The sequence below is a fragment of the Malurus melanocephalus genome, unplaced genomic scaffold, assembly GCF_030028575.1.
Source record: "Malurus melanocephalus ecotype Western Australia unplaced genomic scaffold, MMel_1.1 scaffold_599, whole genome shotgun sequence".
Classification (NCBI taxonomy): domain Eukaryota; kingdom Metazoa; phylum Chordata; class Aves; order Passeriformes; family Maluridae; genus Malurus; species Malurus melanocephalus.
Window position 1 is genome coordinate 141,002 of NW_026623831.1, and position 24,667 is coordinate 165,668.

At 37.6% G+C, this 24,667-nt stretch overlaps 1 protein-coding gene across 1 annotated transcript in view; it reads right to left on the reverse strand.

Moving 5' to 3' along the window:
• Positions 1-19,082: 19,082 nt before the first annotated feature.
• Positions 19,083-24,667, reverse strand: part of LOC130583555 (roundabout homolog 2-like) — a gene marked incomplete at its 3' end in the record, with an annotated part of 39,940 nt that continues 34,355 nt past the window's right edge. The window contains exon 2 of the mRNA XM_057383001.1: positions 19,083-19,409. Coding sequence (XP_057238984.1) covers positions 19,083-19,409 — 327 coding nt within the window. The remainder of the gene's footprint in view (positions 19,410-24,667) is intronic.

Consider the following 24,667-nt stretch of genomic DNA (forward strand, 5'->3'; position numbering starts at 1 on the left):
CTGTTTAGGATAAAAACGTCAAAAAGCTGAATATAAATCAGGATTAATTCTCACTTGTAGAATAATTTGAAGGCTGTAGTTATAAGAACATATATATTAAAGAAAGTAAGAAARAGATGTACAGTTTTTAGATACTAAATCAAGGAATATGTAGCAGAACTAAAAACTAGCTTCCTTCTCTTTGCAGCACCYGTGAAACTATTATTTGGCTTCAGAAAATAAAAGTTCTCCCTCAACTAAAATTACACAGCTATACATGAATAAAGGCATTGCTTTTACATTTTCCAAGAGTATGTCCATATAAGAAGCGTATTTTCATGAAGTTTGCTCATCAAATCCCAAAGAATAAATTCCTTAATAGCATTTCTGCTATTAACTGAATTAAGACTGTTTTCCCCAATGTGACATATTAAATATAGAATAAATTTTAAGAAGTTCTATTGACAAGAGTGTTTCAATTGAATTTCTTCTACATCCATCAGCAAAATTGAGTTACAAATTAAAACTTACATAAAGAAAGACCTGCCAGTCATTTTAGCACTTTCTTTGGGCCAACTCATCTGAGGCAGCTGCAAGCCTGCATTCAAGGGTCATATATTTTCCTTCAAATCAGCTTCCAAATGCATCTCAGAGAATGGGCCATGACAATGGTTTAAAGCTTTATTCCCCTCTGCAGTTACAAGTCATCACAATGCTGACTCTAATCAGGTTACTCTGCATCTGTCTGTCACAAATAACCTAGTAACAACTAAATGGATTGCCATAAATCTTTCAATTAGAATTTATAACTTTATTAGCACAATATTTTTGAACTGATTGCATTACTTTGAAGAGCAGCTTTCATTTATTTTGTCGTTTGGGGGTCAAATGTGTACAATGGCTGGAAGCTGAATACACAATAGGAAGCCTTACTTTAACTTCACGGTGGTCTCCAGAATCTCCTTTCTCCAGAAACTACAGCCAATTTTTTAAAGGAACACTTTGTTTGCTGTGCTGAGGTTGAGCTACTTGGCTGAATGTGACCAAGTTTCTTTAGGACACACAGGGGTCACACTGCCAGTTTTATGGCCCTGATAAGACTTCATAAGAGGGGAATTTGCCATTGAGTACATTTTCAAAGGGTTGTTATGTCTTTTTTTGTTTTGTTTAGAGCTGTTGAAATCCATGCCAAGGATCATATCTCTACACAGGGGATGAAGATCAAGTGACACCTAATGATCCTAACAAATGTGGTTTGATAGATCTGTATCTTGAGGTAGGGGAATAAAAGCAAAAGGCATTAGTTTCCTAAAAAATTTTAAAGTATTTCTTTCACTGTTTTAAGTACTCTGTATTTTCTTAGCTGAACTGTAACAATCCCATACATTATGGTTAAAAAAAGGAAATAACCTAAGCAGCTGATTTAGATGAATACACTTCAGCWTTTTGACAACACTCCTACACAAAAACCAACACATTCCTGTTAAATACATAGCCACACATACACTTCACCTTACACCTCCAAAAATCAAGGTATCGTTTAATTGCATTTTTGTTCTAAGGGATTAACTTCTACAAATTTTAGACATAACAGACAAAATTTAAGATTTGGAGAAAAATATAACTTTAAAATTTAATAATGAAACTATTTTAGGGTAACTGAAGCTAAAGGCACTTTCCCATCTGAAGACTGAAAAAGATCAGGAGTTTAAGTGGAAAGGTGTAAGGTGAAGGCTCAGAACAGCCATGCATTCCTCTGTGTTTTGCTCATTATTAAAAGGGAGTCTGCAGAGTTCTGCAAGGCTGTTAACATGCATTGGATTYTCTGGCAAGATCTAAAGATAATTTATCAGCTTTTACTGGCTGCTTGGGTGAAACTGTGAGCACAGACACAAATAACAGGTCAGTCACTACTGTTTATACTTTGAGATGTAGGTGAAAGGTGCAAAACAGGTGAAAAGTGCATGTACAGAGACACCATGGTCTAACAGGGCACTTCAGCTTGTACTTAGATGCTACAGGAAAAAAACAATGAATTAGCCCCCTTGTTATAAAGACGTGGAAGTCATCAGTTTTGATTTTATTTCTTCCTCACAAACACAGAAATTTTTGCACAAAAGGATAAAGAAAACTTGATAACTAAATCATTGTAGAAAGGAACAGTTTTATTACAAATGTGCCCCTGCCACACCCAAATTAAGAACRGATATACACTGTAACATAAGAAGTGAATCTGCCCTGCTTTTTGTTCTGCTAACTTAGRCTATTCAAAGGAAGACTTGCAGCCTAAAATTTGACACCCAGACATGCTCAGGCACCCCAGAAAATGAGTCAAGACTTGATATTTCTGTAAGCAATCTGGATCTGTCATGACAGGAATCATGGGTGCCTCTCAAACATGCACGGCAACCAAAAGCCACTGAGAGCCAGAAATAGAAAATCAGAAGCACAAATCATTCTCCTTCCTGCTTCCRTGCATCTCTAACCTTTAACTGACCTTTGCTCCAAAAGAAAAGWTGTTCAAGTTAGTCCAGGAATCTTGAACTAGCTCATTTCTATGATGCTACAGAAAGAAGTGTCAGTTGGTAGAAATCACACTGCATTAGTTTTTCAAATGCACGTGCCATAAGGCGCCAAAATAACTTCTGGTTTATCCTTAAACACCCTTCTCTTTCTGTTCTGAAGTTTAGGAAAGAGGCTTTATAAATGTTAAAAAGCTTTAAAAAAAATCCTTCTTACTAACAAAAATGTGTAGCAAACTAATTATCTTCTACACTAGGTTTCTTAAATCTCTAAAGAAAACAAGAAAAGGTACTYAAAGTAATATAATAAATGGTCATGTATTGTCTAAAAATGACCATTTTTCATAGTAAAACTACTSTTCTGTTAAAAAAGCATCTCCATAGGGATTCATAAGAAAACAGAGTGGTTAAATTTCTTAAAAACTAGATAAAATAGATAGAATAGGCCAGTTTATTTATCACATTGCTCATAGCTTATGTTTAAGGAGRCATGGCTTGATTCTCCATTCCTGGATCCTCTTCAGATTTTATTACACATAAAGTCCCACCATTTCTAAATACACACTCTCCTTTGGTTCCTGGCTGGCCACCACCAAAGTGTCCACATTTTCCTATGTTGCATTTACAAAATACAGGCAAGTGCAGGCTTAGGCAAGCCTCAGAGCCTTTTAAACAGGGAGCAGAGGTAGGAAAAAGGAAATACAGACCACCTRTATTCAACTTTAAACCTGTCAGACATGGTTTGTGACATCATTCCACCACACCATCGTTCTGTCAGAATAAGAGATCACAAGAATGTCTTTTATTCTACTTTAAACCTTGCAATGTTAGTAAAACAGTCTAGTGAATAAAAACTTGAGTTAGATCATAAAAAGTTTTCACACTCTTGGCATAAATTTGAGATGTCTTTGTCAGATTCAGAGCTGAAAAAAACWATGTAAGCAGTGCATCTGTTTTTAGGTATCTTTCTGATTTTTCCTCTCAGTATTTAGTAAGGAAAATACATTAATGCACCTAGGTATTAGAGCAATGAGCATCATCCACCCCAGTAAATAACTACTATAGATTGTCCTCTTTTGAAAAGGGTTTTCATTCTTAAGCCCACCTAAGGCCACCTAAAAACTCGTTCAAAACAAACTCTACAAATCTATAAAGATTTAAACACTATTTCTCAATACAAAGAGAGTTTTGAGTTTTAAGAAAATCAGACAAAACTTACGTACCTAATTTCCCTCCTGTTTAAACTCCCTTTTTGTTTAAAATTAGAAGTTTTTAKCATTTGTGACTATATGTTTTAAAAAGGTTATTTTTAACTCAATATTATACTGCTGTAAAAGCAAGAAGTACTCAGTGTACCTAAAACCTCATTAGATTGATCTGTATTATCCTTAACCACTGAAATGGAAAACTAAGAATATTAATATGGCAGCTTTGACATCACAACAATTGATGCAGATTCTAGGGTCTAACTTGATAATTCCTGCATGCTTCCCCCAGTGAAAGAGAAGAACTATTGTCATATTCTGAGCATATGAGTAGCTAACCTTACTACGTTTTTGTAACAGGGAACTGTGACAAAGAACTGGAATTCATTTTCTAAAATAACACATCTTATGTGTCAATAAAAAGAAACAAGAGAAGTCACAAGAATTAATGAGGTTGATTATAAGTCAGAGCTCAAAAGGATATTATCAACTCTAAAACAAGTCAAATGTCAAACTTGGGTTAAAAGTCATTTCAAGTACTGCATATATTCTTCCACACTTTGGGATAATCCCCTCTAGATTAATGCRTTATCATTTTTCCCCTCTCAGTTTATTCAAAACACTTATCAAAAGAAAAATCAAGTAGGCAGTAAAAGCCAAGGTACTTTTGCAGTAAGAAAATAAGCAACCATAGCATGTGAAGTCTCTCAGGGCTAAAAGAACAACTTGTGTATGAAGCTGTGCCTGTGGATAAACACTGATCAGATCCAGTGGACAAACACAGCTCTTGTATCAGCAGRAGCACACTGTCCCACAGGCACCTACTGTACAAGCATTATTGTGGCATTCCATACCAGCAGCACGCAGAGCTCACCAACTCTTTGGGGATAAAGAGGTATTGCCCAACAGTCTGTAAAATCAGGGTGAAAATACCTAAAGGTCTGGAGCAGAGGGAAGAACTGAAATCACAGCACTTTCTCTTCCATTCTAATCAAAACCTGGAGGAAATATTAGCTAAAATGAGAAAATCAGAATCTGTATCAGTAAACACTATATACAGTCGCTTACATTTCAATTTGAAATTGACAAAGAAAAAAAAAAAAAAGGTTTATTCACTCTGTTTTATACAGAGTTTTAATTCAGATGTATTTGCATAGTGGCAGCATTTTGAGCCCATGAAAATCTTAAGATCTTGAAACAAGATCCATTCATTGGTTAACTGATACAAGAACTGAATGTAAGATTTGGGTCTGACTTTAATTTCAATGCTAGTAGTAAAACTGTAGTTTAATCCTCTAGAAAAAAAAAAAAATCAATCAATTTACCTCCTCTCAAAGCATCTTTCCCCCTTGGCTGAACATGACATTAAAGGTTTCAAATGTCATACTTGTAAAACTACTTCGAATTAAAAGATGTCTCCATGGAACTGTTATATCAAATGGCAGTTTAATAAATAAGTTGTTTATGATTCAAAAGAATTAAAGGAATTAAGTACTTGAAAAAACTAAAAAGGAAAAAAGGAAAATGAACAGGCTCTTAAGCTTTCCATAAATAAAACACATTAGATTAAGAACTGTAAGAATTAAGGATTATGACTCCCTGAACCCTAAACATTAAAACCACTACAGAAKCAAAACATTAACAATTTGCTTCCATAAAGACATTTGTTACCAGCTGGTATCATGCCAATATAGAAGCTTTATTAGACTTCATATGATGAAATCTCTCATYGCATTTTATTATGTCCAATAGGGTACAGATTAAAATTCATATTTGCTTTAATCTACATACAGTGAAACCCCATTCTGGCTCTGTCTTCTGGACCACTTGACAAGATGAAGAATAATAATAAATTATTATTTATAAACAATGTTTTTGCATGCTTTAATAAGGCTCTTAGTGCTGTTAGACTGAAATCACTTGGACATTTTCACCTGTTTTAAGTCAAGCAGGAAGGACTGGGCATTCCATGTCACTTTCTGACACCAAGATTTTTTCTTGAAGGTACCTAGAATTTTTTTAAAATAAAAACCTTATCACAGGAGCATCAACAACTCATCTATCTATAACTAAATGTTTTGTAACCTAGAAGCACAGTGCCACCTTCAACTGGGCTAGCTCCAGGACTGGACTCCAAAGAAAACCCCCTAATCTTAGATAGGCTGTCAGATAACAATCATGAGATTTACTCTGTAATAGGGCAGAAAATAATGGGTCTCTAAAAATATTGGCTTTGACATGAATTTGCCAGTTTCAGACTTCAAAAATCATTGCATATTTTCTGTCTTTTAAGCATCCAGTAGTGCTAAAGCCAAAGCTTCTTTCATTCTGAAAAGTACTTTTAYTTCTTGAAATGCTCTAGGAAAAGACAAGTATCAATGCATTATAGCTTCGGAACTTACTAAGCTTACTGCTGGCCCTAGAATACTGTTCAGCAGTTTTTCTAATAAGTGTGTTTATCACCAAAAGAGATGATGCCCTTCTAATTCCTGTGACATCTGTCCTATCAATCCTGAGCACAGCATCCCCAGCACCCGGATCCATGATCACACAGGTAGCCGAGCATGTTACTGCTCCRGCAAATGTGTTATGAATTCTCACATGATGAACTATGGTAAGGCTGGATGTCAGAGGTGATGAAACTGATAATCCATCAGTAATTTTCTAACCACCCCAACATCTCTGACCCATTGAACTAAATAAATGTATTTAATCACTGACTAGTCAGCTGATCAGAAGGTGCCACAGGGTGAAATGAGTGTCTTGACAAAGAGAAGACAGGCACTACCTAAACCACTGTCACAACAAGCATGTCTTATCTCAGCTTTTTACCCAGAGTCACAGATTCAACCTCAAATTGTACTACAGGAGAAAAAAAAACGTTTACAACAAAAGACAAAACTGCTCTTGTAAGATGACGCTGAAAAAAATAACTATGGCAACATATTCCAGACTTTTCTTGTGAACATGTTAGGTTAAAAACCTAACCCTTCAATTGCTCATGATGCATCAAARCCCAAATAACACAATGCAAGCAAAGGATGCAGCTTCCACATAAGGTTTTCAGCACCTTTCTGGGTGATGCATTCTGTCTCTGGTCTGACTGCTGCCAACTTTGTGACTAAGAAGAATGACTGGACAAATCTCACACCCTTCACGSAAGTCTTAAGAAAAGTTTTCTTGGCATGCAAAAACCCGATTGCACAGAAAGTGGTACTTTYCCCAGGTGTTCCTGTGGCAAAACAACATGCCTGCCCAGCACTGGGTTATTAATGTCTCATTCTCCTGATGTTCTGTGTTGGCAGCCATGACAGAAAGCTTTGAACTTGTTTATTCACACTTGTTTAATCCTGTCTCCACACGGCACATCACAGCCTGTGGGGCTTGGAAGATGGATGAGTGAAACCAAGGCCACGAGGGGGTCAGGGTCAGGGTTGTCTCTGAATTTCAATAACTCCATCACTCACAGTAGCAGGCACTTCAGAGGTCACCTCAACCGAGGAGTTTGGGATAGACAGTGGAAAAACAGCTGGCACAAGCATACACATATTCCCTGTAGTGGATGCCTCACATGGAAACAAGGACAAATCCTTATTTTCATTGTGTTTTGAGCTGGTTTTAGTCTAGTTGGTTATAAAACAAAAATTACAAAAAATAGAAGTTTTACAAACATCTGGTAGGCATCAAGTAGCAGCATAAGGGCAGAAGAGCGAACCGCCAAAAATTAGAAAAAAGATATGCCAGTTTAGTATTTCTCCTGTAACTATTACTGTTCCTATACTAAGTAAAAAGAGCAAAAAGAGCASACAATGTTGCAGATGGGCTCTGGCACACAGTGACAGTGGAGAGCAACACATTTCATCCCACTTGTATTGTGCACTCCGTGTACCTGACAAAGAGGCTTCTTTGAAGCACAGGCAGCGCAGATGAAACCTACTCCTACACTCCATCACTGTAGGAATTTTAATGTGCATCAGTGACAAATCCTAATTTTTAAAAGCAKTATGTTTAGCATACATATGTGTTTCATGTACATATTTAATGTGTAGATACACATATTTCTATATATATCAAATGATCTATATAAAACCCATGATAGTTAAACAGCTGTATACTGCTCAGGACCCACACAACATTGCCAATACTTCACTATAATTTGAGAATTTGTATTCCCATAACTTTAGCAAATAATTGTGCTATTTATAACACTGTATCCTGTTTGTTCACYTGTTCTGTATGGCACAGGCAGGACTTTATCATGTGCTGATAAAAAAATTATTCCTTTCTTACAGTTCTACACCCCCTTACAATAAACCACTCTGCAAAAGTGAAATTATTTCCAAGAGAGATGGAAATTAGTATTATTAGCTATCTTTAAGCACATGTGCTGTAATGGAATTGAAAGCATAAATTTTATCCAGCCAAGTTCTCATTCGTACAGAATGCAGGTGCATAATGAGAAAAGTGACATATAAACTTAGATCTGCACATATGCACAGTGTATTTATGATAGCCAGTCAAAATATTTTGATGAATAGCAAAATTAGCAGATGAATTATATGAAGAATAGTCAAAGACAAGCCTTTATTCTAGCAAGAGAAAACAAGTCCTTGCAATATGACCAAGCTGTTTGGAAGAAAATCGAGATTATARAAAACCCTCAAAAAACAAAACAAGGCTTTGTCCAAACCTCCCAATTTCATAATAAATGTAAAAGCACAGGCTCAAGGAAGCAGTGGAATGACAGTGATTTGGGTTTGGATTTTTTTTTTTGCAGATTATTGGKTTTTGGCATGTTTTTGTAAGACATCAATTTCTTAAAGACAAAGGAAACATTTTGTTTGGATTGCTGCAACTTCTTCCCCTATGACCCATTTTCTGCAAAGTTTATTTATATTAAGCGCTTCTAAGGGGAAGGGTGAGGGGCAAGGATATGGTATTTCCACAATTTTTAATAAGATTGATACAATCAAAGTTTATACAACATATAAAAATCCATTAAAATATCCCAAATTTGCACTAATACATTCAGAATCAGATGCTGCTCAAATGAGAACACAACTTTAAAAAATGCATGAACAAAGTCACCTGTCTTAGAGTAGGCAGAGGAAGGCAAATAAAATGAAGAATATCCCTCATATTTTTAAGATATCATACTACCAATGAAAATATTTGGCTTTTACCTGTGGTTCTATAATAAACATGATACATAARTTTGAACAGATGGCTCTGAATCCCAAAGAGAACATTACTGATGTTCAGTATTGCCACCACTGACTTTCAGGCATGCATCTGTAGGAGAGRAATTTACAGGTCTGAAGCACATAATTAAGTTATTTCTACAGTACAGTAAGAATTTTATTTATGCTAAGGGAGTGAATAGGGGCTCTAWAGACGTTATTTTTAGCATCCAGAGTGGCTTCATCACTTTTCYCAGCTGAGTGTCCAGTCTTTATACTTAATTCTTTCTCCAGCAATCTGAAAGCACAACATTTAATCAACCCAAGAATTAGACTGCTTGAGGAAAACGTGACTTCTAGTTCCTGATTTTAAGTTTGAAACATGAAACAAATATATAAAAGTGAGAAGACAAAGTTAGAAACCATGTAGGTGGAACACAAAGGCAAATACTTTCCAAAAGCTATTTCAAGGGTTTGGGGGTTTTTTTGCCAATTAGTCTTTACTAACCAATATGCTTTGTTAAAGGAAAAAGCCATCCTGACATACCTTGAAAAGGTTTAACTTCCCAGTTTGCTTTAATTACTTTACATTTACACCCAGACTGCGCTCTTCTGTGGGCTTTGTTATCAATTGAAAAACATTCTAAATATTATATACTTCAAGTGAAGCAAGGTGCAGAAGAAGAAAGAAGATTCTATGCAGACATTTCTTTCATAAAGACAATCTTTTGGTAAAGATAACAAACATCTTAATGGCCAAGGTGACAGCGTTTCACCCAGATGSTTTCAACTACTCCAGGTTTTCCACTACCTCTGCCTTTCTTGGATTCTAACCAAGATAAACAATTGCACTTCTCCAGAATCCATGAGGTGAATGAGCCACTGAAGTGCTTAAACTTCAAACACATGAGCTTAAACACCTCATCTGTTCTCTAAATCAGTGGTTTTTTACTACCCAAGACAGACCATTGCACTAGATGGACCAGCTGGTGAGCCCCAGTGGGTCATTATGCCACTGCTTCCCACGTAACATAAATGATCTATAAATACCTCAACACYGCTGCCCTGGAGAAGACACAGGAATTCTTACATTCTAAACATACCTGAGATCCATTAGTATTCATCACTGCTAAAACATAAAATGATTGTCCTATTATCTGTCAGCTTTATGGGATTATAACAGCTAGCACCTGGGGAATTTCTGTATACATTATGACCKGAAAAATAATTCAAGATTAGCCACTGTAATTTCTTCTGTAAGATTGCGTCTCAATTTATTCCCCTTACCATGGATGTTTTTCCTCAGGTTCTCATGTATGGATTGGTGTTTTGAGATTACAACAGAAAGAAATTATTTCCTTCCCATAAGCAATGTTTATATGGCTCAGCCTTGCTGGGGTGGTAATCTCTTCATGGGCTGACAGAAAATTGTTTCCTTCTCATTTATTTCATCAAGTGATTTTGCATATGAAACGAGCAACAGGCAGCTTTGAGTCCAATCAGTAGAAGGCAAATCCTCCAGCAAGATGCAGGTGGTTTAAGAAACTGCCAATTGTGAACACCAAGGCCAGCATCTACTTTGGCATACAAGATTAGGCAACAAGACCCAACAGGAGGGTCATTAGACAAGAAGAATGGAATGACACTGAAAATCAGTATAGGAGACATTAATTGAAGTGGAAACAGGAAGTGCAAGGCCATATTCTTTCAAACACATCACAGGGAAGTTTACGGCAAAGCAGAGTTCATCTGTTACAAATTACAGAGGAAGAGAAAGATCTGTTTCTGGTTAGTATAGAATTACCATGAGTTGCCAAATGCTTATGAAAACTTAGACATGATCCCAGGACTGATGGATCAGGGAACGGTGAAGATAGTTATTAACATTAGTTCATAATGCACAGCATTCAAGCCTTAAAATGCTACATGCAATCTACCCACTCATGTCTCAGAAAACATATACAGACTAGAACAGGTGATAATGGCTACTAGGATCAAGCTAATATTTTCCAAGAGAACACATGAGTTTTTCTTGTTTAACTTAGCAATAGCAGAGACGAGAAGTGACATCACAGCGCTCTGTAAATACAAAGGAGAGAAAATAACTATAGAGAAATCAGATARTAGAATCACAGAATAACTTGAATAGATATGAACCTTTTAAATATCATTTAGTCCAACCCCCCTGCACTGAGGAGGGACATCTTCAACTAGACCAGCTTGCCCAGAGCTCAATCCAASCCAGCCTTGAATGTTTCCAGGATGGSGCAGCCATCACCTCTCCAAGCAGCCCGTTCCAGTGTTTTACCACCTCCACAGTATATTCCTTATATCTACTCTTGATCAACTCTCCCGTGGTTTAAACCATTATCCCTTGTCCTGTTGCAATGGGTCCTGCTAAAAAGTCTTCCCCCTTTTTACTTTTAACCCTCTTTCAAGCTTTGAAAGGCTTCTATAGGATCTCCCTAGAGCCTTCTCTTCAGGCTGAACAATCCTAATTTTCTCAGCTTTTCTTCATTGGAGAGGTGCTCCAAAACCACAAGAACTAGCATAAGTCAAACATGTTTATGTTTACACAGGGAACATGAAAATTATTTAGCTCACCATTAGAATACATAAGTTCCAAGACAGGCTTTCAACAGAAACAGAAAGGAGTGAGCTTCAGGATGGAGGGGAAGGCAATCAAATTTCTTTTCAGAGCRCATCTTGAAATGTTTCTGAAGGGAATTACAAAGTACAGCTGTGTCCAATTGGGAACWCAGCGATCCAGGACTCCCAGTTCTTTATAACTCTACATCCCTTTGCACAGTGACAAACAGATCTGTGAGACAGCAGAAAGTGACTGTGTAYGCCTCTCTTCTCTATCACAATGAAGCCATTTCCCAAGTAACAGCATGCATTCACATCACTGCCACTTGAAAAATTCAAGCAAGAGGAGTGGAGCAAAACCACCACTTCGTTTCCCACACAGATTCCACATACTAGAAACTTTTACAAAGCGTAACATCTATGGGAACATCTGAAGTATCACCAAAGCCATGATTAAATTTTAGTCCTCTAAGAGCAGGAGCAAGGGAAGTACAGTTTTGAACAAAGACAGGGAAAAAAAATAAGGAAGAAGGTTAAGGGTTTCAAGTCTTCAAACAAATAGAGTGATTATCAGAATAAAAAATCTGTATCAATATAYAGAAGAGATGTGTGTATGTAAAACATATGCACATCTCATCCTGATAATTACTGTTAATTACCATTGTAATGAACCTTGTTAGAACTGAGATCATGAAAATTTTGCAAAGGCATAGTCTGACCATTGCTTAAAATAAGTACTTTTTCAAGCCTGACTCTGCAGAATAATACAACATGAATGAAGCATCTGCCAATAGCTAATATTTCAATTAACATTCAGATWGTGTGCTTATAGGCTCCTGAGCAAAGGGAACAGAGTTTTAAAAATGCAATGTTATCTTGTTCTCCTTCATTACCCACATGAACTGAAAATCAGAGAAATGTCAACCAAAAAAAAAACCAGTACATGATGATGCGCCCACTAACAGATCAGTCAGGAGCTGATTTCTTTCAAGGTTTCTGTGAAGTCATCAGTTGCTCCTTAGCTGTCAACATTTTATCAGGTAGAGCATTCAGAGTGATGTAAACAGCATATTTGATTTAGAAAAAGTAAAATCAAATCAAAGGCAAGGGGAAGATAGAAGCCGATAAAAATCAAGTGAGGAAATATGCAAGAAATTATTAGAAGCAGAATCACATCAACTGCAAATACCTCCTAAAAATGTAACCAGAATTTCTCTTTTAGGTGGGGGAAAAGAGTAGCTCCTGGGCAGAATTTAAAGGATAAGTAAGATATCATACACAAAGCTTCTCTAATACTTTCTGGCTCTGAAAACTATTTCTACTGCAGGGATGCTGGGGATGATACTGGACTGTGTGAATACACAGTACATGAGTGCACATTGCAGAGACTTATCTCTTCTCAAGAATTAATTCACATARTGGAAACACCTGCCAGCTGTTGAGGAAAATTCTCACTAGGCATACATAACCAACTGAGTTTAAGTGCTCACAACAAACCTCTTCTTTTGTGTGGACACAGTATCTATCTTTCTTTACCGTTAATTACGCTGTGAATGTCTACCAAAAAGAATCCAAAACCAATTCTAAGAAGACCACAGTATGAAAAGAGCATGAAAAAGGAGAACAACAAGATCTGGAGAAACCTACAGGCACTGTACAGCTTGATATTATGACTTACAGAATATTAAATACCTCTGGATTTAGTTAAAAAGTAAGGAGTCCGTAGCTCTTTTAGCCTTAGAAACATTTAAATCTGCAAGTGCAAGTGGAGTTCAAAGGGTAAGAAATGAAGATGTAACAATGTGAYGACTTGTCTAAATCCTAGAAGATGATGGTGGGAAGTTCTTCACCATGGGAAGCTTCTGCCCCACATGGAARGCATCAACACTGAAACACAAATTTAAGCAGTTTGTGAGGAATTTGTTAGCAACAGAAGATACAACTTAGGTTATCCTGAGGAAGAGCACTGCTCATAAGAATTCTAGTTCATTCTGGCTACTGGTACAAAAGTCTCACCCTCCCAAATATATAGGTTTCTTGTCTCAGGTGAATTTAAAAGAAATAAAAACATTAAACTAAATACTATACTATTAAAGCAAATAATCCAAACTACTTTTTCTGTCTCAAAGGAAACTGCAATGAGATAGCAAGTCAGGTTTTGGTTTATCGGATGTTTTCACTCGATTTGTATTTAGTAACCTCTTTAATTTCTAATAGTGACTATGAAACAAGGCCCTATAYAGAAATGCCATTTTATGTAAGGCTTTCAAACAATGATATTCCCACTGGCTTTGTTCTAATCCATTGAAAATTCCACAGATAATCCTTACTTCAAGCTTGAAAAGTACAGAGAAGGTTTAAGGTATTCCCACCACCTAATGAAATCTGCCTTTTCCCAGATTATCTAATCAGATACTATCTTATTTGTTCTCTTCTACAAAGAAGAGAATTTGATGTTCATTAAGCATGCTGTGATAATAGCCATGATTTGTTAAATTTCTTCTTAGAGAAAAAGCATGATGAGAAAAAGCATGATGCTTTCCAGCATCCTGATATTGTTCACAGACCAGACCACAGTCTCCAGCATTCCAATTTCCACAATAATTAGAGGAGAGTAGAAGAGTGCCAGCTCAGACAGGAAGCCTTTTACACTCTGTTTAGACAATGAGGGTGAGAGAGATATAAGTAAAGGAACCGGACAAGCTCTCCACATGTGARAGTAACCTCAAAGCAAATCAGACTTTGAAATTACCAGTAACAAAATTAATACATGTTACTRTCATACATTAAAYRGAAACTAGATGGAAAAAWTCATCCACCCATTTTACAGTCACATACACTGTAGTCTTGTTTTACTCTGAATAGCTCAAATGAAATTATTAACTCCATTATCAGGAACATATTGCAGCCTTTTGCACAGGCTCCAGCAAACATGCATTAGCATTATGATGCAAAGGTGATTGCATAGCACATATTTTATATCACTCAGCCTTTATACACTGAATATTCAAATATATCTGGTTTATTTGCAAAATTACTGTCTCCCATGTTTAAGATCTGGCTCCGACTTGCTTTGCAGAACACCTATGACTTCACACTAAACTCAGTGTACTACTATAACCTCTCTTGTTACAGATAAAAACATAATTCAGTTTTGAATCTAACATAAACAGGATCATTATGTTTAGAGAGTGTTCCAAAGCCTGCTATCCAAGCAATCTGTGGCATATAAATAATGCAAGACCTCTTCTTTCTCCAAATGACTTCAGTTCAAGCAGATACTCAGAAAGATGGAAGCCCAAATTTATACTGCCATTACAAAATTCAATCTATTTCTGGTTCTCCAATTGAATTATGACTCAGAGGCTTCCACTGTTTTCTGCACCAACCCACATGCTCCCAGTCTCTGCCAGCCCATGCAGAAAAGGATCCTATTTGTCAATATTCCTGAGCTTTATTATTATTATATTAAAATAGCAGCAAATCCCAGCTAATCTGAAAAGCTTCATGTTCTCTTTTAAAGGAAAGTAAGGTAGAAAATGGGTCTTATTTCCCCTCCCCCTCCCCGACCTCTGAACCACAACCTCCTTGCCACTAAAGSGTTGAACACCTCATTTAATCTCTCCTCGCTGCATTGGCACAGCACTGCGAAAGGAAAAGGGAAAAAAATAATCTGGGGACTTCATCAATTTTTCATGAATTTTCATTTAGGCCAAAGCCCCCTGTAACAGTGGTCGATAGATCAAGCTGCTGTCACATATTTAACACCTGGGGCTACAGCTGCTCTCCCTGGGGGCTGCTGCTGACTSCGGCTGGATCAGAGGCAGCCCCAGCCTGAGTGGGGACCCTCCMGCTCCTTCCCTTGCTCACATGTGGCGCCCCGGTGCTCCCAGCTGAAATCCTAGCTACAGTCACTACTGCAAATGTGTTTCCTGATATTCCCAGCAGAAAACTCCATTCAATTGGTGCATTGTGAAAAAAAATGTGCTTTTATTTTAAAAYTTCTAGCATTTGAACACCTGAGAAAATCTGAACATCAACATGTTTAATAACACCAACTCTTGATCAATTTCAATTAAAAAATTCGAGTAGACAAAATCAAAAGAAAGATGTTTTGCTCTTTTGGATACAATTCTTCATCGAGGTTAGAACATCTGTTTTTAATCATTTAACCACAAAACAAAAATCCTACATGAGAATTTGCCACAAAAACATTGGAAAACTGGTAGGATAGCATTATTTTTTTTCCTTCTGAGGACACTCCGACTGAAAAATCTGCATAAAGCACGCCATGAATTAATGTATCAAAAGAATAGAATTAGTCATATTAATCCTATACTGTGCCTTCAGATAACGACCTTTTCTTCCAAACAAAGACTATTTCTTCTTAAATGTCTTTTAGAATAGAGATATTCTAAATTAAAGGAAAAAAAAATTCTAAAAGCATATTCAGTATCTTAATGATGGRGTTTTTAAAATAATTTTCCAAATCACAATTCTTCACAGTTTTACTGGCATGAACAATTTTTTCTGAAGACACACCTCAGCACAAAAAAAACTGCCCTGGACTGTATGCAGTAGCTCTGAAGAGGCATGRGTTTAAAAGCATACCTTATGTGCCTTGGAGGGGCTGGTACCTAAATTCATCATTTGGGAAAAGTGCTAACTGTTACTCAACCAAGAAGAGCTCAGGGATTTCCGCAACTTGAAAAAACTCACTACAGAAAAATCAAGGGGCAAGAAGACTGCTCAAGATGGGTCACACTATGGTTTGAATTGCCCTGTGTCCCAGCTGAAATTTCAYTTCTCTCTTTACACATAACTGTGGATACATCAGAAGACTTTCGATCCCACTGCTTGTGTGGCAGGTACCCATGGAGCAAAAAAAAAGGTAAATAGGAGAAAATTAATTGCAATTAACTCTTTTATCATATTGATGCAAAAGCACAAACACATCTRACAGATATACAACCCCAATAAATATTTCTTCATAAATCATTCAAAAGTTGCAAAAGAGAACATAATTCACAACTGCCAACTTAATAAGCAAAGTAAAACAATTACAGATTCTAACTCTAAAACAGTGTACTCAAGCATTTTAAAGCTGTGAAACCCAGCAGTTTGTCTCTAATGGCACAATTTGAGGCCACCTACAGTCAGATAATAATCCAGAACTCTGTTGTCAGCAAAAGACAACCGTTCTTTTTCTCTAGTGATGAAAACAGCTTGGCTTAGTGTGGAAAGAGGAGTTTTCAACACCATGACAGGGAGCACGAGTCAGAGTGGATCACGTGTGGCCACCCCATGGACAGGGCTGCAGTATCAAAGCAACTCAACAGTTTTCCAGCAGGAGTTAAGAACAGGTGACTGGGKACTCACTGCTGACAACAGCCTGTCACCAGAAACTCATTTCCCRAGTGTGCAAACGGGCTGCTACAGACCTGCCTGTCTTCTTCAGCACAGAAATGCTGACATTGGATAAACAACTAGGAGCCTCGAAATAACTTGCCTGAAAGTCACTTGACAGTCTGATTTGGAACTAAAAATTATCYCAAAACCAAGCAGAAATATTCGCTACGATCTTCCAAAGGATGTCTTTGATTCCCACCAAACATTGCCACATGCTTTTAAAAAAAAATCACAGCAGAATCTCTAAAATTAAGTAAACAACTGATGTATATATTATTTACATTTTTCTTCTTTGATGAAGACYTTTCTGTAATCACAGCCATGATACTGTTCAAGGAAAGATAAAGCACTGTTTAAGTGAAATAGGAGAGTCTGTTTTAGGCTGCTAAACCCTTTAATTGAGGATTCAGGCATTTAAATTTGAAAGCTATGAAAACAGTAAAAGCACAATGTTATCGCAAAAACTTGCGCCATGATTTCAGATCTCAGGTTTCACATTCACATCATTCCTGCCCCAAAATACCTGACAAAAGAGCAAAGCTTCATTGTTTTTAGTTTTGTACTATCTCCCTACGACCTGCAACCAGCTACAGCGGTTGAACAAAATCCAGAGACAGGAGATGTAACAAGAGTCTCTCAGAAGTCAATGAAGTCAACATCAGTGAAAACTGATAAGATATAGAGAACATTTAAATTTCAAAATAATCAGTCACTTCAATTTGATGACTCAAGGTACAACTGGAACAATCCTTTGAATTTCAATAGGAGATCCTGAATCTCAAAAGGATTAAAATACAGATTTCAAGTGTTTATGCCTCTCTCTTAGGATTTCTCAACAGACAGTTAAAACACATATACAAAGACACAAATAATCCAGTAAAGTTATCCAGTCATACTCACCCAGATTTCAGCCTTCCTTAAACTGGTTTCTCCTCAACTCTCAAATAGCTAGCAAAACTGAGTAACTTTCTGTGATGCATTTACTGGCACATTTGTGCATTGATATTGTGCCAAAACTGTTTTCATTTTTGTTTGACACAGTTTTTAATCTAGGTGACAACAGGTAAAATGTAATGAACAAATCTGTTTTACTTGGCTTACTCCACCACTTACTTTTTTTTTTTTTTTTAAATGGCATCTTTTGCAATTTCTGACAAAACAGAAGCCTCAAGAACACATCACACTAGCTCTAAAAGTCTGAAGACTGCATTAGGAATAAAGACTTCTCTTCTGTGATTCCCCCCCTTTAAACATAYTATCTACTGTGGGCTTAAATCCACTCTTTACCAACAAAGAAATACGAGTTTGTTCTAAAGCCCTACTTCAAACACATTTTAGTGAAACTACTATCAGATGAAGAGCTGCAGGTGAAAAACTCAAGTCCAGCAACAAGAAAACACTCATAAATCTATTAAAACACAACTTTATGTCAAGATGCAAATTCTGAATTCAGTGTTGATTCAACCCATAAAATTAAGCAGCAAAAAACCATGTGCAACTGATTGTATTTTACGTCTGATGAGCTTGTTTGCTGTGTGAATATAGTAAATCTATCTGCGAACTCTACTGGAAGCAAACTACTCATGCCAGGTGGGCTCTGAAAAAGCCCTTTTGACTCCTCTGTTAAGACGAAGGGAATCGATAAAGAGCAAGACTGCTCTGGATGATATGAGAAATGGCCAACAATTTCACTTGCCATTCACATAATGAATGAGGCCTGGGTCAAGTTTATGATAGAGGAGCATATATTGAGGTTTCCAGCAGTACAGAACATGAGTCACCAAGATGCTGTCTGCTTCTGTTGAGGTAACAGATGATGAGATAAAGAGAAACAGACAGTGCACCTTAGATTAAATGATAGGTATTTTTCCACATTAGTTCCGGTATAACCAACTCTAGATGTAATTTAAAAATTAGATTATTCTTCAGAGGAAGATTATCCTTTGTCCATGTTTGTGCCAATCATGATTATACCCCGGCTAGAACCTCATTTCAGTATAAATCACCTTCTGTACGGTCACTGCTACTGAACAAGCACATGTTAAAATGCCTTGAAAAGAGCAACGGCTAATCWGAAAATTCTGTACTTATCCCAGTTTGTTATCTCCCAGACGCTGACCGTGTGCAAGTGTTGGGTGACAGCATAAAAGCCACCATAAAGTTTTACAGAATAYTAAACAGATAAAAAAACTACTCACATGCCACTTCCAGAGATGCATTGCGACTCACAGCTTCTCCAAGGTAGTTCCTTGCTACGCAAACGTAGCTCCCCTCATCGGGTTTACTCCTGCGCCCGTGCACGATGCGTAAGAAAAATAAAGATCCGCTGGGCAGCAGCATCCGGTGGGAGCGTGGATCATCCTTGTCCGTTTCCACCCGCTCTCCATCCTTGTACCACTCGATGGTGGGGGTTGGCCGTCCTTCAGCTTTACAGTTCAGAGTAGTTGGCTCTCCTTTAGACACGATCACATCTGAAGGGTGCTCAACAATCCGTGGTGGAAAGTCCTCTTGGCGGAGACGGGATCCTAAAGAAAAGGACGGAGGGAAGACAGAACAATTTATTTGTGCTTTAGGTGTCACAGAAAGCTCTCACAAGTTGATCTTTTAATGTCTCAAAAAATCCCCCCAAAAAACCCCAAAAACAAACACACAAAAATCTGAACATTTCTGAAATTGCTTTGTCTGATATCAGAGACTGTATCAGACACTCACCTACCTAAAACCCTGAGAAGGACTACAGATCTAACCCTTGATAGCATTATCAAACCTCTACAGACTGTGCTTAGAGGAGGATCCCTTACACATTCATGTATGACAACTTTTTTTTTTTTTTTGGCTGGTAATCTTCCTATTTACATTTGCTTCTAGATCACTGTGTGCTTCCAGATACCCCTCAACAGGAGGGCATCCAAAAATACTCATCTTACCAACCCCATTAGTTAACAGCTCTTTGCAGTTTTACATGTATGCTTTGGACAAACAGTCCAGGCATGGAAACAGAAAGAAAAAAAAACAAAGTCAAAATGAAAACCTCAAATATCAGCTCACTTCAGAAATGTTCGGTTTTAGGAATGCATGTATATATATATATATATATATACACACACACACATACATATATATACATATATATATATATACACACACAAACATGAAAATAATATAGGCTTGGAAGAGAAAATAATATAGACTTAAAGATCAACTCATTCCACCCCCCTACCATGGGCAGGGGTACCTTCCACTAGACCAGGTTGCTCAGAGCCCCATCCAACCTTGCTTGGAACTCTCCTTCAGCATTAATGCCAACAGATACTCTCCACGCCAGCATATCTAATCAGTCTACATGCGCCTGGCAAAATATTTCTGCAAGACTCACAGCAGTCTGTGCCTCTTCACTGGGTCTCAAATACAGTCTTTTCTTGCACAGATCCTGAAAATCCTTTGAGTGGAGCTGCCATGCTCCTACAATTGGTGTGCACTTCTTAAATACACGGTGTGAAACATTTGTCTCAATTTTCTGATCAGCAGTTTTGCTGAGTCGTGGAAAAGCAATTTAACATCAATGTCTTAATTATATACTAGGCCCCACATATTTTAAAWTATTTGCAATGCCTCATTTACTGCAAAAGTTATGAGAAAAGGCATAAGGATCCATTCAACAGAGTGAATCCACCTTTGGACTTCTGTTTTACTAACACTCAGGTTATTAAACTAAGGCTTGCCATAGTAGTTAAGTGTTACATTGCTGTTGCACAAATTGGCTCTTTCAGTGGCTTACAGATTCTATTACCAGAACMGCAAAGAAATCCATAATCTGCAATGCCTGTACATCAAAAAACAATCTATAGCTAAGCACAGATGAACTTATGGGACATTTGGAAGATATACTTTATTCTCCCTTCTTTTGACAAAAAAAAAATCTAAAAGGAGAATCTGCAGTTAAAAAATAACCCTAGTCCATAACCCCATACACAACATTGAAAAAGGCTGAAATCACCCTTAAAGATAAACATTTGACAGCACATGGTCTAAAAAGCCAATGTCATACACTGATTAGAAATAGTTAGAATTATAATACTCCRGACACGAGTCCACCAACCTAATTCAATGCTAATTCTCCAAAAGCAAACAAAACCCCACTAACAATGTTAAGAAATTTCTATTAACAGTATTTGGAAGAAAAGGAAAGCTGAGGTGTTTCTGAGACATGCGAGAGACTTAAGTCAGAGGACAAATACAAGTGAATTGTGTCAGCTAACAAAGGGTAACAAAATTAGTAGCAAGAAATGCTTGTTGTACCATACACAACCCAATTAAAAACCCTTCCTCAGGTCACAATWGGGCTGATTCTTCCTCTTCAGGACTGACATTTACCACAAAACTAGCACTTTCTCTATCCTAATTAACGAAATTGGGCACAAGAGAGGGTTGAGATGGGAGCAGCAGGGACCATGCCAATGTGCAAGGATAAAGGCTTAGGAGGTGTTTGGAGGAGGGATCAGACCACACATTCCTGTGATGGCTGTTTGCACCTTCAGCTATCCAGGGCTGCAAGGAATTTCCTGCATCATGCACTTGGAGGGAGGAAGCAAAACACAGACAGGTCAATCACAGAGCACACCAAACTCCCTCCTTCCAAAGTGAACTGAGCACCAGCGGGTATTCACAAAGGTTATGCTGATTTCAAAATAACACAGGAAACAAAAAATGTGGCTCCACTGTCTGTCTCTAGACACCATCTGTATATCAGAAAGTGACAGACCCAAGTGCTGTTTCAGTCTAGTTTTGATTCTTTCACTATGGCACCCCCTAACACCTTTACAAATATAACCTCATTTAAAAGGAACAGAAATTCTATTAACCCCTTGAGCTGCCTGGGCAGAAGATACTTTTATTGCAGAGTAAGATGCAACCTTCTTGATCAGGCAGCTGTGGTGCATCCTGGGCTACCCATGCAGCTTCCTTCTCCATTCCTCCCTCCAGGATTTCCACAATTATCTTTTTCACTACCTTTCCACTTTGCAATCCCTATCCTAAGGGGAATCACAGAATGGTCTGGGTTGGAAAGGTCCCTAAAGATCATCTAATTCCAACACCCTGCTGTRGACAGGAACATCTTCCACTAGACCAGAGCTGCATCCAACCTTCCAGGGATTTGGCATCCACAACTTCTCAGGGCAACCTGCTCCAGTGCCGCATCACCCTCACAGTAATGAGTTTCTTCCTAATGTCTAACCTCAACCTGCCCACTATCAGTTTTAAGCCATCTATTAAGATGGCAGTAAAGAGCTGCCGTCTATTCTTCCAACTCCCCTGCCCTTACACTATTGCTGTGAAAGGAATGCTTAAAATGGGATGTGATRTTTTACGTAGTGTCATATCATTGAAATAATTCAATAGTTCAAGATTTCTAATAGGTCATACTGAGCAGGTGAATTGTGTATTTAGTTCAGAAAGGCAGTACTGTCAACAACAAGAGCAACAAAAGTTGTAGCAATGGAACTTGAAAGACAAATTCGGACTATATCACAGAATCACAGTCACCACCTCGTCAGCTAGATCATGGCACTGAGTGCCATTTACAGTCATTTCTCAAACCTCTTTAGGRATAGTGTTTCCACCATCTCCCTGGGCAGCTCATTCCAATGTTTAACAATCCTTCCAGTAAAGAAATATTTCCTGATGTCCAGCCTGAACCTACCTTGGCACAGCTTAAGGCTGTGTCCTCTCATCCTGTTGCTGGCTGTTCAGAGGAAGAGACCAACCACGACCTGGTCACACCCTCCTTTCAGGCAGTTGTAAGAACCATTCCTGAGCCTCCTTTTCTCTAAGCTGAACACCCCCAGCTCCCTCAGCTGCTCCTCACATGAGTTATGAGTTGTTTTGTGCTTCTGATAGCATTTTGAATGCATTCCCTCCAAGAGTTTGCCAACAACACATGTTCTCCATGAGACAGTGCAGAAGGACTGTTTATCAAAAAGAGAAACAGCAAAACTGTCATGCAGGAAAAGAATTCTCCCACAACCAAAAGCTAAAGATGCAGAAAGGAAAGGGCCTGTGCACACTTGATTCTGCGTAGAGGACTGCTCCAAAGATACATTTTAATGCCAAAGAACCTTTTTTCTATGCTAGAACCTTGATTTATTTTCACTGCATCAAGTAAGAAAAAAATTAAACTGAAATTAAAGTATTAAAATCTGAATTAAAACAATAATGTGCTTTAAGAAGAGGATGGACAGCTACAGAAAGGTCTGCAGTATCTCTTTTGGCTCCATCARACTTGTCCCATAGGCAGGCTCCAGTTCTTTTTTGACTTATGCACACTCCACAAAAACAATCCCACAGCTACTTAGTTAAATCWATTGAAGGACAGTCACTGTTCGTTTTCCCACTTTCTCATATGCCTCGTTCCACGTGAGAAGTGCTTTTCAGAAACCCTTATTGCACACATTTGTTTGATGTAATGAGTAAGTCTGTTGCTTTCACCACCCTTTTAGGCACAGAATTGACTGAAGGCAAGCCGAGATTTCAAACAGACATCAAGTCAGTCACATCTGAGTTTGAACAAAAGATAATGTGCAAAAAAGTCAAGATAATGATAAAACTCAATTGCAATAGAGGCTGATGCACTGGCATCAGGCTGATTATCCAAGATACATTCCTCTAGGCAAAGAGGAATGGTRAAGACTACATTTTGAAAATTATTACTTGACAGTCTCTCCCCTTCCTCTGAGATTTGGCAGAGGGGAAAAGACTCCAGCRAATACGACTGTCTCCAAGGTAAGGCTTTTGTTCAAAGCTGTGTCAGCTATGACAAGGTCCTCTGAAAGCTTTTCCTCGAGCAAAATTAATCCATTAAGCAACATATCCAACTTCCCTAGGACATGTGCCTGCAGATAAGTCACCTTTCCTATAGTGTGTGTCTGCCAAGAAAGGAGAGCAGGAAATGCTGACAAGAGAGATCAATAACTGTCATTAGAAACATTGACCAAATCTTATTGGAAGGTTGATTTCATTAAGTTTCTCTTGTATGAAACTGTGACTTTGCTAAGCAAGGTGTAATCACCTTTAATAGTAAAGAAACACTGCAAACATAAAATTCTTTTTTTTTTAAATGTGGACAATAATCTAGTGCCAGAGTTTAAGCAAACTATTCCTTGTATAAAATTATTTCAGGGGAAGCGTTCCAAAATCGACATAAAAGCTTAATGCAATTTTACTCTAATTTACTTTTCTTCAATTGTTTTCTCCTCACATACCAGCACTGAAGTGTCACATTTCACTTTTTTGCAGAGTTTTAGCACACCTCAAAATTTATTTCCAGCACACTGCCTAGGATGGAAGAGCATGTTAGGGATGCAGTCAAGAGAGGTGGGGTGAGCACAATAGCCCTGAAAACTGTAATATAGATTCACAGGCGAATGATTAATCTTTTTTTCCCCAGGTGAAAAGTGATGTTATAAATACAAGTCACTGCTTCAATGAGAAAGCTACATCGATTTGTTTATTGCAAAGCAGCATGGTTTAGAGTTCAAGTCAAGAAATAAAATATTTCTACCAGAGATATGCTCCCTGAAAGAAGATAACAGACAATTATTTGCTTAATATCACACCAACACCCACACACATACACACAAAAAACCCACATAAAAAAACCCAGCAAACCCAAACCACCTTCACTTCTAGGTTCTTACTCAAAAAAGCTCTGACTTCTCAAACTAAAATAGCTGCTCCAATTCAAGTGTCGGTTTTAGTAATGTTCACCAAATCTAAATAATGAGAT